This window comes from Rhamphochromis sp. 'chilingali' (assembly GCF_963969265.1).
Source record: "Rhamphochromis sp. 'chilingali' genome assembly, chromosome: 6".
In the NCBI taxonomy this organism is placed as follows: Eukaryota; Metazoa; Chordata; class Actinopteri; order Cichliformes; family Cichlidae; genus Rhamphochromis; species Rhamphochromis sp. 'chilingali'.
Window position 1 is genome coordinate 28,782,965 of NC_137933.1, and position 13,648 is coordinate 28,796,612.

A 13,648-nucleotide genomic window follows, 5' to 3' on the forward strand; every position below is an offset into this window, starting at 1 on the left:
AATCCGGATTAGGGCTCTGGCTGGTCTCCCTCCCTCCTTTTCTCTCACCCCTCTTCCCTCCTCTCTCTCTGAGAAACGGCCTTGTTTAGACTCGGTCTTTCTCCCTCTCTGTCTCTACCTGTCTCTCTGTCACTCTCAGTCACTCTTTCCCTTGTTAATTTTTACTCATCAGGCTTTGGCTGCGGTTTTATTCTTTAAAAAACTGCAGCCAATCCAACTGGTGCTAAATGAATACCTTTATGGTGAAATATTACACATATAAAATGTTATGATCCCAAACTGGTAGCAGCAGAAACAGGGAGATAAACATGGTCCCAAACAGATGGGCTTCTCACTACTGTGTTTCTGTTTATGTGTGTGTGTAAGTTGAAATGTTTTTACTGGCCAACTGTTTCCATTAGGACAGAAACTGATGTAAAAGCAATTCCTTTCACTTAGGTGCTCTAAACAATGACTCCTGGTTATTGCTTGAGCACTGTCTACTAAGGTAATACGATATTTTGTTGAAAATTATTTTGTGTGCAGTCAGTTGCCCGTCATTTTGTAGTTTCTTCCACACACGACATCAGATCCTCTGCACATCTAGTTGTTAAAGTCAGCACGCATGTGTCCTTGAAAATCCCACGTCAACTTTGTAGAGAAAAGCACCATCTTACATGCTGTTTGTAGTCAGAGCATGTGTGTTTTTTTGCATGTGTGTTTTCTTACATGGCTTCTTGGGGGGCAGAGCCAGCTGTGGATTCAGGTACGGGCTGTTGTCTGCATCTATCCGGCGTTTGTACTTCTGTCTTCCACCGCGAACCCTGTCCAGACGAACACCTGTGAGAAATGACAGAGAGAAGTATGTATCAATATAGTGTACATTACACAAAAAATAAAGACAGATTTTAATCTCTTTGAGTAGTTAATGATGGCAAGAAAAATGAGACTCGCATCGCCTTCTATGCAAGCAGATAGTAAAAGGAGGAGGGAGATGGATCTTTGATTTACAAGGCTGGGTCTGTATGTATGTACGTGTTAAGTATTCACTCTTTTGTTATTCTTAGGCTTGCTAAACTCACTTTTTCTCCTTTTCTTCTACAACAAGACTAATTTATAGAAGCCATTTGAGTAGAAGGCCCCTCTTGCTCACTTTGACTCTCTGGCTTTCCGACTCTTTTACTGTCTCTTGCCCAATCTTGGTCTCTCTATTGCTGTCTCCCTCTCTGTCTCGTTAATTAATTGACACAAAGGAGTCCTAATTTAATTAGACCTATCTCTCAGGGGATTGGATGTTACCGTGGTTACCACTTAAAGATGGATAAGAAAGACAGAGGTGTCATGTACCCTGGAGGAGGAGAGAAGAGGAAAGGAGAGGAGAAGAAAGGAAAGGAAAGGATAAGAGGGTTTAAGAGGATGCCAAATCTTTAGATGAGTCTAGGCTTCTGCTATTAAGCAATAAAATTAGTAACTTTAGGAGGAGATACAAAATTAATTACTAGAATGGCTGCAGAATGAGGCCCACCATGTGTATCTCATCTTTTAGATATTAAATTAGTAATCAGACTTTTATACAATGAATTAAACTCACAATTTTAAAGGCTTTGGCTTATTTTAAACATTAGCGCACACTAGCACCATAAAATATACTGGATGCTGTGATATACCAAACCATATTATGTTGAGGGTGAACAGAGAGCAGGGGAAACTGCAAAGTATTAGAAAAGAGACTGAACTGTATAGTGAAAGCATGTAAATTAGGTAAATAACGTTAAACACATTTTTCTGACAGTCTTTCAGTTTTGTGCATCTATCCATCCATCCAAGAAGTTGGAGAGAAAAAGGATGGATGATGGAAAGGAAAGCAATAGGCGTGTGAAAGCAAGAGAGAGATTTGCTCACATAGAGACGTTTAAATCCTCTAAAAAATGTGCTGACCACATTCATGACAACAAACCTCAAGAGATTTAACAGAAAGACTTCTATTGGCAGCAGGAGAAAAATGTCAGGGAGCATCTTTGTGCATTTGTAAGTCGATATGTTCTCCTGTTTTATATGAGTTTGTTTATTTGAACGTTTTGAAGACTACCTTTATTCCAAATATGTCATGTTGGCATGAGTGCACATGGAAATATATTCATTTAAAAATTCGTAATGAGCTCAGGCAGTAGTCAAACCAGTGAACTGAACATTACATGCATCTGTGTGTATGTGTGAAAATGCCTGAGACAGGGACAGGTAGACAGAAGGGCTGACAGTCCAGGTACAGTGGGGGGGCCAGTGTCAGCACACGGTCAAGAGACTCTTAACACCAGGGGGTACAAACCACTCACACACCCACTCTTTGCTTTTTCTAGCACATACACACTTATACAATGTCTACACCTCGCTAACCCACACATCTATGTTGTGTTTAGGTAAGTCCAGACAAGCAGCTTTTTCAGCTGCTACCTGCATCAGTGGTTGGCCAAAAAATGAAAAAATAAATGGGGGCTGATAGAAACAGAGGGCAGGAAAAAGGTAAGTGTTAGGATGAGAGAAAATTATTGACTAAATGAAACAAATGGGACATAGCTTAAAAGAAGCATGTCAGTGATTTAAAGCTTCGAGATTACAGATTCATAATATAGTGACATATTGAAACAGACTAACACAAAACTTGTGGTTCTGTCAAAAAAAAAAAAAGATTTGGGGAAAATGTTTCACGTGTCTCTGTGTGTATTTATGAAACACCTGTAACTTCTGCTTGTTCCGCAGTGCACAAAGACACTGTGCAAACCACCACAAAATACATAACTATGGTATAACTAGCCATGCTAGTAATATACTGTAAGAAAGCAGCATAATATTAAAGCAGAAGAAAACTGAATGTTATGTTACTCATGGGAGCAGTTAAACTAACTAAGGCAGTTTCCAGGTCAATCGTGTCCTTCCCTGTCAAGGACAGTAACAAAAAGCAATAAGCTTTATTAATTTCTGCCCAGATAGTGCTATTACACGGTGCAGTTAGATTCTAAGATTAAGTACTTTTTCTGTATTTAGTATTGTTGTTTTTGTCTTGTTCTTTTGTTTTTTACATAAAAATGTAATTCATCAGCTGAGAAGGGCAGATACTCACATGTGGTATGTTGCTTTGCGAATGTATTTACATCACAGTATGTTGTATTTTTATATAAACCAACATTAGGTTGTAAGTTCAGATACTAATTTCTTATGTAATTTGTTTGCAATTTGTCTGATGTGCTGTAAACCAGAAAAGTTGAATGTAACAGAGGCTGGGAGAAACTGCTAGTCTTGTCACACTTTCAAACTACTTTCAGTTACACCGAGGCTTTTTTCTCTTGTACATAATATAAACTCTTACATGCAGACTCTTAATTTTACTCTTTCTCTTTCCCATATACCTAAAAGACCCAGTGCTGGGCTAAGCTCACTTCATAAAGAGCCCTCTCTAACTACCTCATCTATTTTCCACCAAATTAACTCTCTCTCAGCACTGATTAATGATCAAATCTAAATGAATCAAATTAAAAATTGAAAATTATATTTCCAAAGCCCACAAAAAAGAGACAAGAGGAAGCTAGGGGAAGAGTGAGAGTGGGCTACCTCCTTTTAACAAATGAGCCTTCAAATCATAAAGAATGGGCAAGAGGGGAGAGGAGGAAAGGAATGTGGAGAGCGGAAAGAAGAAATGAGTAGAGAGGGAAGAGGGAAAAAGGCAACGGGAACGTAAATTTAGCGATCAGAAAAAGAATTAATGCATATAGAAAAAAAAGGGCAAGGGCATGGAAGAACAGTAACAGTAAAATGGGAATTGGGAAAAATTGAGTTTGAATAAATAAATGCTAAAACACATTAAGCGATTATTACAAAATAGTGTAGCAAAGGGGGAACAGAGGGAAGAAAGTAGTTTACAGGCTATGAAATTATAGAAGGAGAGAGTAAGTCCCAGCTAGACAACTTTTCACTCAAACACACAAACAAGTATCTAACAAATACCACAATTTGTTTTGCATCACAAAACATTTTTGTTATGAATGTCAGATGCACATGAAACTGCGCAATTAATACTGCATATTTACCTTTTCAAAATACAGTAGGTTAAGCTACATGCCTTGATTATACCACTTTTGTCATAGTCTGTGCACATTCATATACACACCCAACTGACTGACTCTGTGACAGTGATGAAGGTGAATCATTCCTATCGTGGGAATATTGCTGTCTGTCAATAGCACGATCTGCACTGATCACATCAGCATAGATTTTTACACTGCACTGGCGTCACTCTGTGTCAGCGAATGTGTGCGTGTTCTTGAACAGTTGAAGGATTACGAGCCAAATGCCTTTGACATCTAAGTGTGCATGCAAGAGAAAGACAGAGGAAAAAACAAAAGAGGGTGGACAGAAAAACACAATGTGGATTGATTTCAGATGATCAATGTCATGATAAGAGAATGAAAGAAGGAAAAGAAGTGAGAGGTATGGAACAAAGTGAAGAGAGGAGTAGGTAGACAAATAAAATATCTGGATTTTGGTTGAGAAAGAGAAAGAGGCATCACAAAAAAAAAAAAAAATGGAGGAACGCTGAAAAAGTCAAGACACAAGGAAACTGGACGAGGACAGTATAGAATGATAGAAGTGGTAGTAAAAAAGCTGAACACCTTCTCCCTGACTCTGACCTATTGTGTGTTTTAAACTGCAGTGTTGATGAAATGACATCCAAGATTGTCCCTATGTGTTCAATACAATTGGGTTACAAAGTTACAAAGTTACAAAGTCATGTAACTGCTGTTCCAATGCTTCAACATCAGAAAATCAGAAAATCAGGTTATGTAGCTCAAATAAAAAAAACAAAAAAATGTAAGAAATAAAAATAAAGAAGCGAAATGGACGTGATGAAAATTGGGAGAAAAGTGTGTGCGGTGATGTTTGTTTCGACCAGAACAGATCAGAAGAGCATTGCCCAAGGCAGTGGGCAGGTGGCTGTCACTGGTGTGTGAATCTGTGAGCGTGCGTGAGTTCGAGTGGGATCCTTAAACCGTGGCTTTATTTTTGCTTTTTAAGGCTGTGTTCTCATCTTCTGTCACTAATATTCCTCTTACATAAATAAATATCTTTGACTGTTGGATAATAAAATAAACAAGCTGCTGAGTGATTTTGGGACATTTGGAATGTGTCTTTTTTACAAATTTTCTTTACATGCCGTCCTTGAACGTAGGAAAAATTTATCTTCAGTGATTTGTTCCACCGTTATTTTTGCCTTCAACACAAATTACCGTCTCTGGTGTCATCCCTAATGAACTGCTGGAAAAAGAGCTGACCCACTTTGGAAAGTTCGCTGGTGGCTTTAGAACAGTTTCATTCCACTGCAAAGACGTCAGACTACAGCGCATTCAGTCTCTTCTGAGACATCTACCTGAATGCCTCTTTTCCAGACTCAGGAGGTATCTTTCAAAGTCAATTATTAAAATGCCGGTTTATGAAAGCTTTGCCAGTATGAAATGTTATGTATAGTATGACATTGGACACAAATGCTATTCGTGTCTGCACAAAGGACCCCCACACACTGAAAACAGACATATGAGATGAAATGCAAGAGAGGAGCAGTGGAAGAAAATCAAGGTGATAGCCAGAGATTAGCAATGACAGGTGTGCCTCAGAATCGAGGTATAACTGCATCCTTTTTGAATGTTGAAAATGAGGAAGAAAACAACTGCTTTTTCAATGAAATCTTTGGCAGACAGTCTGTCAAAGCTAGACTTTTTCCAGATGTTGATTGATTTATTAAATCTCTTCCAAAGATAAGGAGAGTGGTTTGTTGTGAACAGCTGAACAAACCAAAAAAAAAAGGTTAAATCTGAAAAAGATAGTGACTAAATTGAGGAGGAAAAATTGAAGAAAAGTACAGCAAAAAGTCCTGAGCACAGAAAGTGGTGTTCTCTTGGAAGCATTTCACTATCCTCTTTTTCTTCTTTCTGCTTGTTATGAATGTTTTAAGAATGGGAACATTAAACATCAATGGGAGCAAGGATAGAGAAAGGCGAGCAGTAACAGCCGAGCTTAGTGGAAATAAAAACAATGATATGATCCTTTAGAGGAAACACAGCGTATTAGATAATGAAGCTGAAGGAGGAATTGGTTTGAGGGGGCAGTGTTTTCTTAGTTATGGCACTAATCTTAGTGTGGGCTGTAGCAGTTTTATTTTCTTCATTTTAATAAATGCTTCAATGTGTGAAGCGGAGTAGGGTAGGACCCAAGTGGTGAAAGTAACGAAAGTACATTCAACGGATAAGACATTTTTACTCACAAATGTTTATGCTCATAACTCAACAAGAATACAGCGGAAGCTTGGAGATCTGGGTAACAGGCCTTGGGATAATGGACGGAAGGCTTTAGGCAGGTTGCTGCTTTCCAGGGGACCACCATTTCTTTTGATGAACTTGAGGTTCATCTCAGGTTGATGGGCTTCCTGACAAATTTCAGAAGAAATTCTAGACTATGCTGGAAAAAGGAGCTATAAGAAGTTCTGATAGACTGTTTAGACTGAGCTGCAGTCAAGGGCAGCTCTGACATTGCTACCCAAAAAAGAGGTCTCGACTAGCTAAAGAACTGCAGATGAGATTAACTCTGATGTACAGACTGTAAAATTTGTGTTAAATGTGTTTATGTAACACACTTAAAGATTACACGTCGATCATGTCAATTAAACATCATTTCCTAAATGGATTATTATGAATAATTTGATGTGGATTTTTTGGATTTGAGAAATCCAGAAAATTAAGACATTTTTGATTTGTTTAAACTCCAGGATCAGGAAAAGGCATTTCACAGAGTTGATCATTATTATTTATTTAGAATATTAGAGGTCTTTAGTTCTGGCAAAACTTTGACTATTTGGATCAGGTTGTTGTATTCAGGCACCACTGTTATTGTAAAAGTGGGGGAAGGACTTAGCCGACCTGTCCCTATTCAAAGAGGCATCAGGCAGGGATGTCCAGAGTTGACCTTTGCGAATGAAGTAATAATCACAGTGAGCTTGTCAGCTATATGCTGATGATGTGACACTTTTTATAACTGGCCAAAAGGACATCAGCATTTTTGGACAGAAACTGGCACTATATGAAGAAGCATCTACTGCTGGTTCAAGGATCATTTTAAAAGACAGTCTTTTTTTCTTTTTTTTTTAAATCCAAAGTACTTTGTGACATAGCCAAGATGTATCTGATTATCTAATAGGTCAGGCATGCATGAGCATCAAGCATGAGCTGATGTGAAGATCAGATCAAAGTGATAGGATCTGTAAAAAAAAAAAAAAAAAAAAAAAAAAAATTTGTGTATCATAAAATGTTATCTGACACTGAAGATTTTGTTTCTGTTTGGGGAGTCATTAATGTCCAATGTAACTGGTGTCCTTTGCAATGTAATGGCATATTATCTGACTTTTGCATTTTTATTATTCCACTGAATGTAGGTATGTATTTATTCATTTATTTATTTTTGTGTATTTCTTCTTGAGGGTTTTGGGTAGTGGGTTGGGCTAAAATCGTACATATGTTAAAGTTTTGTTTTAGTTATGTTTGCTGGCAAAAAATGATGCCAATGAAGGGTTTGACAAAGGTCAAAGGTCTCCTCTCTTCCCCTCTCCTCAAAAAGAAAGTGTACGTGAGAGAAAGTGGACCACTTAGACAGATCTCTCGTCACACCATCTCCATTATCGCTCCTTTCTAGCTGGGATGCAACTAGATGCCATTTGCACACACACGGACTCGCACACACTCATGCAGGACAGATGCTACAGGGCCAGATTTAGCTACAAGTTTCCCACGGGGAACACCAGACGCCACCAGTTGTCTGGCGCTCTCCTCCTTTGTTTCCCCTCTCTTCTTGTCTCATTCCCTCTCTCCATCACCCACTCTGCATCCTTTATATTGTTTTTTTCAGCTTCTTCTACGATCCTGTTTATTCACTGACCCTTAAACTGCTCCTGGTCATTTCATCATTTTTTAACCTTTAATAACTCGCATCTTTCAAGGAACGAGTCTTTTTTTTTTTTTTTTAAGAAATGATCTTTATATGTTTATCAGCCAATTGTTTTCAGCACAGTGTGTATAAATGCATATGTGTCGAGTGATGAAATTGGACAGCAGCAGTCAAGATCACTGAGCTGTGAGGGGAGTTATGATGCACACTACACCAGCTGCATATACCCACACCAAACACACCCTCACAGACTGGGGCCTTCCACCCGATCTCCCTCATTAGGTCTTAGGGGCCGTGGGGAGCATGGCCAAAGTTGGCACAGATTGTTAATGTGTGTGTATATATGTGCATGTGTGGGGCATTATGCCAAGGTTTATATTTGCAGTCCGTGGACTTGTCCCTCTAGTAGTCCACCATCTGAATCCAGCTGGCCGTTAATGGCATTATAGAAATGGAGGCTTTGGTTTTGGATTCAACACATTCTGTCTGTTTAACCACGATTCATCAGACGTGGCATCATCAAAGCTGCTGTTGTAAGAGAGCAAATCTGTCAGTATGAGCATATGTACAGTATGCACGCCTACTGAATATTGCTGGCTCCTGGGTTGTGTGTCTCTGCCAAAGTGTTTCATGTTCAAATGTCTGATCTGTGTTTTGCTGTTCACGATCATTCTATGCATTACTGCTGATATTGAATGCATTAAGTCGGTCTTGCCTTGCCATTTGAGCACGGAGGGTAAGAACTGACAGCAACATTGTAATTACTGTTGCTTTTTTGCAGATTTAATTAAATAAAAAAAAAAACTTCTGGGATTGTTAAAAATCTCTTTCAACCTTCTTTCATTTTAATATGTTAATTTTTATACATTTTTTTTTACCTGCAATCACACCCTTGTTCTCTCACTACCACTCCCCTCTCTCTAGGCAGATTTAAGTCCCGCCTCATGACCTTTTGGTCTTCAGCTGACGCATCATTATGACCTCATTAAAAATGGACAGACAGCCATTGCCAGAGGGGTAGTTCTCATAATGTAACCAGGCCATTTAATTGCCTTGCTCCAGAAATTAGCTGCTACATATTGGTGGGTGGGTGCCCTGTATTTGTTCCTTCCTTCAGTTTATCCCCTGCTCGCTTACTCCTCGCCTCCTCTTGTCCTCACAGTGGTGGCTGAGAAAATCCAATATTTTACATGGACAAGTGGGAGTGTATTCACATGATCAGGTGTGTGTTTAAGAGAACATGTAAAGAAAGAACTCAACTCAGAGTTGGTTTACTGACCCTCTGGCCCCTATTCTCTCCTTCTTTCTCAGTCTCCGACAAACACACGCACTTCCTTGCTGCCTCACTTGCTCTTCATCTCACCCTCTCTGTCTCCCAGGGCGACAAAGCTAATTTGAGGCTGATCTTGCCCTTAGGGGTAAACTACAGTATCCACACACACAGAAAGACACACACTACTCCATGTTTTCCTGCCCACTCCACCCTTACCACTTTATCTTCACCTTTCTACCGTGAGCTAGCCCCTGACAACTATAGTTAGCCCTGATACTAACTGATCTAGCCACTTACCATTTATATCTATGCAATTTTGCAGTAACACTGCTTACAGCCAGAAGGGCAGTATGATACATGGTAGGCAATGCTCCTAAATTAGTGTTTTTTGTATATGAAATAGATCCATTGTCCGATTTATTAAGATGCTTACCTGGGTAGATTAATTATGTTAATTAATTTTGATGCTCTGAAATGCTGAGAAGACTTACTAGACCTAAATATGTGTATTATGCAGAAAACTCTTTAATGAACTCACATTTTTGGAAGGAAAACAAGAAATAACATAAAGGTTGAAATATTCACAAGGTTTCACAAAGTAAAAAACTTTTCTTTTATAGTTTAGCAATAGGAAATCACAACTTTTTTCCTGATATTGCATGGTTAATATTTTAAGTCTTTAAAGTCCTTTCAGTAAATTTTTCCAGACAAAGTATGGGTCATGATGCGTTTAATATCTTGACCAAATTCAAGGGGGAAAAAATGGAAAGTGGAAAATTTGAGAAAATCAGCAAGATTTACTAGTTCTTTAAAAATGACAATAATTTGTATATTTTAACAGAACACCTCCAGCAGAGTAAAACTAAGGTGAAGGAAAATGTTCAGTTCTTTTATATAGCTGTTGATCATTTCAAATTTCCCAAGGGTTCAAAAGGAATTAAAACATGGAAATAGGGGGAAATGGATGTATCAATTTTCCAAATGACCTTTAATCATATGTAGAGCGAGAAACCCCTGTATTAAATTCACACATTGCACAACAAATGGGGTGGCTGTGGTCTGTCATGTTGATGTATAGATATGTGGGCCGATGTGTGTGTGCATGATATATGTGTGTAGAGTACGGAGGCAGAGGCAACAAAAGGCAGCTATTTGTTTCCCTGCTTGGGACAGAAAAACACCGATACAATATCCCTCGGCTACATATAGCACATTCCTTTACAATAAAATAAGTGGTTATCTATGAGACTTAAGAGCACATCAGTGCATCTGGTTTTGTTTTCCCTAGATTCCAACTTTTACACAAACTATAGATGAAAAAAAATTACTTAAAACTGTTGTATTAATAGCAAAATGTTAATATAAATAAATTGCCTTGTGTGACTTTTTTTAGACGAGGGAAATGTGGTTTCTTTGTAAAGCAGGAGGATGCAGCCTCAGCTGTGTAAACTGCGAGACTGGTGAAACTGCCAATAATACATGCTATTACACGTGTGTGTGCGTGTTTGTGGCCACATACACATACTCGAGACAAAACAGGAGATGAGACATAGGTTCTGCCTACGTCAGATCAACTGGGAGAACAAACGCTACGACAGCAGCTTGTTGGGAGTGTGTGTGTTTGTGTGTCTCCTTTTGTGAGTGTGTGTGAGTGGAAGAAAGAGAGCGGCAGAGTCGAGCGCTTCTACACTAAAAAGAAACTTCTGGATAATTCTGAAGCTCACAGTGAAAAGTTTCCTGAATTTCATATTTCCTTTGGGGTGTTTATACAATAATGACAAGGTTCTTGTCTTTCAAGATTTCATTATGTGTACAGCTATATTTTTATACTTTTTAAAATCTCCAGTACGTCAAGATGTAAATAAATTCAAAAAAATGTGTATAGAAAGCTCAATGTGCTGTCATGTTTTTGTTTTCTTTCTATAACAGTTTACCTGAACTGATTAAAAAGCAGCGGGTATGGTCCCGACAGGATGCACAAAAACATGAAGGACAATGGCTATAAGACATTTAAAAAAGCATCAGAAAGAGTACAGTAATAATGAGCGGGAGAATAGTAGGGCTAGATGAAGACAGAAATGGATGGAGGAAGGGCTAGCAGGCGTCGGCACAGGCATGCTCCCTGACCACTGTAGGGAAGGGGGCGTAGGCCAGGTCTCCCATCAATTACAACCTTGACCCTCCTCTCTTCTACTCTTTCTCTCTCACACGCTTTCTGCTTCATTCAACCATCCTCCCCCTGCCTCTCATCCTCCCTTGGTCCCTCTCCTCTGCTCCTATAAATCAATCTCTCTCCCCACTCCTCCCCATCTCCTCCCCTCGGTTTCTTGCACCTTCCCCCTTCCTCTATCCCTCTTTCTCTCTCCCAGTCTTTCTCTTTAACACTCGCCACTCCTCTCTCTCCTTTCATCGTTGGAAGTGCAGTGGGAGTAAAAAGGTCAGAGGTGGGCAGACAAGAGGGAGAGAAAGAGGCAAAAGGCAACATGGGAGTGTGAAAATGAGAGAGTGAGTGTATTTAATCAAAGTGGTGTGGGGGCAGATAGTACCGCTTGTGTTTTTTTTACCTTTCAACACCACTGAACAACTGCTGAGCGTCGCCGTTAACCTGAAATTTGTATCTTTATTTGAGCAAACCAAAATTAAAAGCCATGTATACAGTGTTGTTAATTGGTCTGCGTGTGTACATGCCCTTATAAATTTCTGAGTGTAACTTGTGAATTTAGATGTTAAAACTAAACTCAACCGTGCATTCTCACACACACACACACACACACACACACACACACACACACACACACACACACACACACACACACACACACACACACACACACACACACACACACACAAATTATCATGTAGAAGTTGCATGTAGCGTTGTTCAATACGTTCATACAAATGAGTAAGCTAATACAACGTTATGTGAAAATTTGCTTAAGATGCAGAATACCTAATTGACGTTAAAATGCTACATGTAGCACATTTAGCCGAAAAATATAAAGAAGAGACCTTTTCCCTTACCCTCCCTCAGCATGCCAACAGTCAGACACTTCATGAAGCGGCAGGCCTGGCACGACTTGCGTCTCCTCTTGGTGATCTCGCACTCATTGGTGGCTGGACAGCTGTACTCAATGTTGCCTGCGGCACGTAGACATGTTGGAGAAAGATAGACAAAAAGGTTTCATTTCAGATAGACACATCAGCACAAACACAGAGCACACAGACACATGTATGCAATACAACAAACCATAAAATGATGACTATGGACAGAACCTCAGAGCAAAAATGCTCCCAGTTTTGGCATTCATGAAGGGTTGTGTGGACTTTGCATATTCTCTTCATGTCGATTTTCATTTATCCATAGGTTTGGATGGGAATGTAGGTGGTTGTCTGCCTCTCTGTTCTAGCCTTATGACTGGCAAACTATCCTGGTTGTACCCTGCATCTTGCCCTGTAGCACCTGGGATATTCTCCAGCATCCCTTTGACCCTTGCTGGATAACCAGTTAAGAAAATAGATGGATGGATGGATTGAGCTACCTCTGTCTTGACCTTTGACAGACCTGCAGTATTTTGACCAGAAAGTGTACTGATATATGTAGGCTGTGTCAGATTAAAGTGGCATATAAGCACTTGACAGGAAGAATATATCACCATGTTCTGCACAGACTTGAAGGAAGGCTTTCACGCTAGCATTACGGGTGTTAGCCACAAACTAATCTAATGTCATATGTGTGCAGTGTCATAGAGAGCACCAAGTGATTTCATTACTGAAAAATAAGGTTTAGAGTGGCTTGTAGATGGGCGAGGAGACAAATGTTTCCCAGTGTTTATTAAACTGCCCAAAATTTTGCCCATTTTTAAAATGTTTTTTCAATTAATTATTCAAAATGTTTGTTTTATTTTACTACAAAATTGGTTGCCAGGAACACCACCTGTATTGCTGTTTAAAAAACACAGAAGTGTATCTGTGTATGCACTAACAGAGGTGATATGTCTACGTTACATGAGACCATAAAGTCAACTAAGATTGCGTGACTTAGCAGCAGGACAGGCGGTGACACTTGGATGCAGTGTTGAAAGCAAGATTATTAACCGAAGTCTATTAACTTCACAACCGAGGCCAACCAAAACATCACTCTGAGTGAGTCTAATAGCACTTCTGTGGGTACTTTACTCTTTCTCATACGTACTGTATTATAGTAGTATATTGTCCTATCTTTTATTTCCTTATACCTTTTATATCTTTTTAATTTTACTAAAATATACTGTACATCTAAACGAGGCATTTTAACATCTTTTTTGGCTCCTGTGGCCATTTTCCTCTCATTTTTTTCCTTCCCACTTGTTAGTCTTCTTATTTGCAGCTCCATTTCTGCTCATTTCCTCCACTTAATTATTTACTTACTCCCAG

General features: G+C 39.2%; 1 protein-coding gene across 6 annotated transcripts in view; it reads right to left on the bottom strand.

The window, feature by feature from the left end:
- The window catches only part of esrrga (estrogen-related receptor gamma a), a 171,271-nt gene that overhangs the window by 30,422 nt on the left and 127,201 nt on the right, over positions 1–13,648 (bottom strand). For 4 of the 6 annotated variants that reach the window (XM_080884210.1, XM_080884206.1, XM_080884209.1 and 1 more), the window contains 2 exons: positions 12,245–12,373; positions 709–819 (listed from right to left, as the gene is read on the bottom strand). In XM_080884210.1, coding sequence (XP_080740336.1) covers positions 709–819; positions 12,245–12,373 — 240 coding nt within the window. The remainder of the gene's footprint in view (positions 1–708; positions 820–12,244; positions 12,374–13,648) is intronic. The other 2 variants (XM_080884208.1, XM_080884207.1) reach the window with 1 other exon arrangement.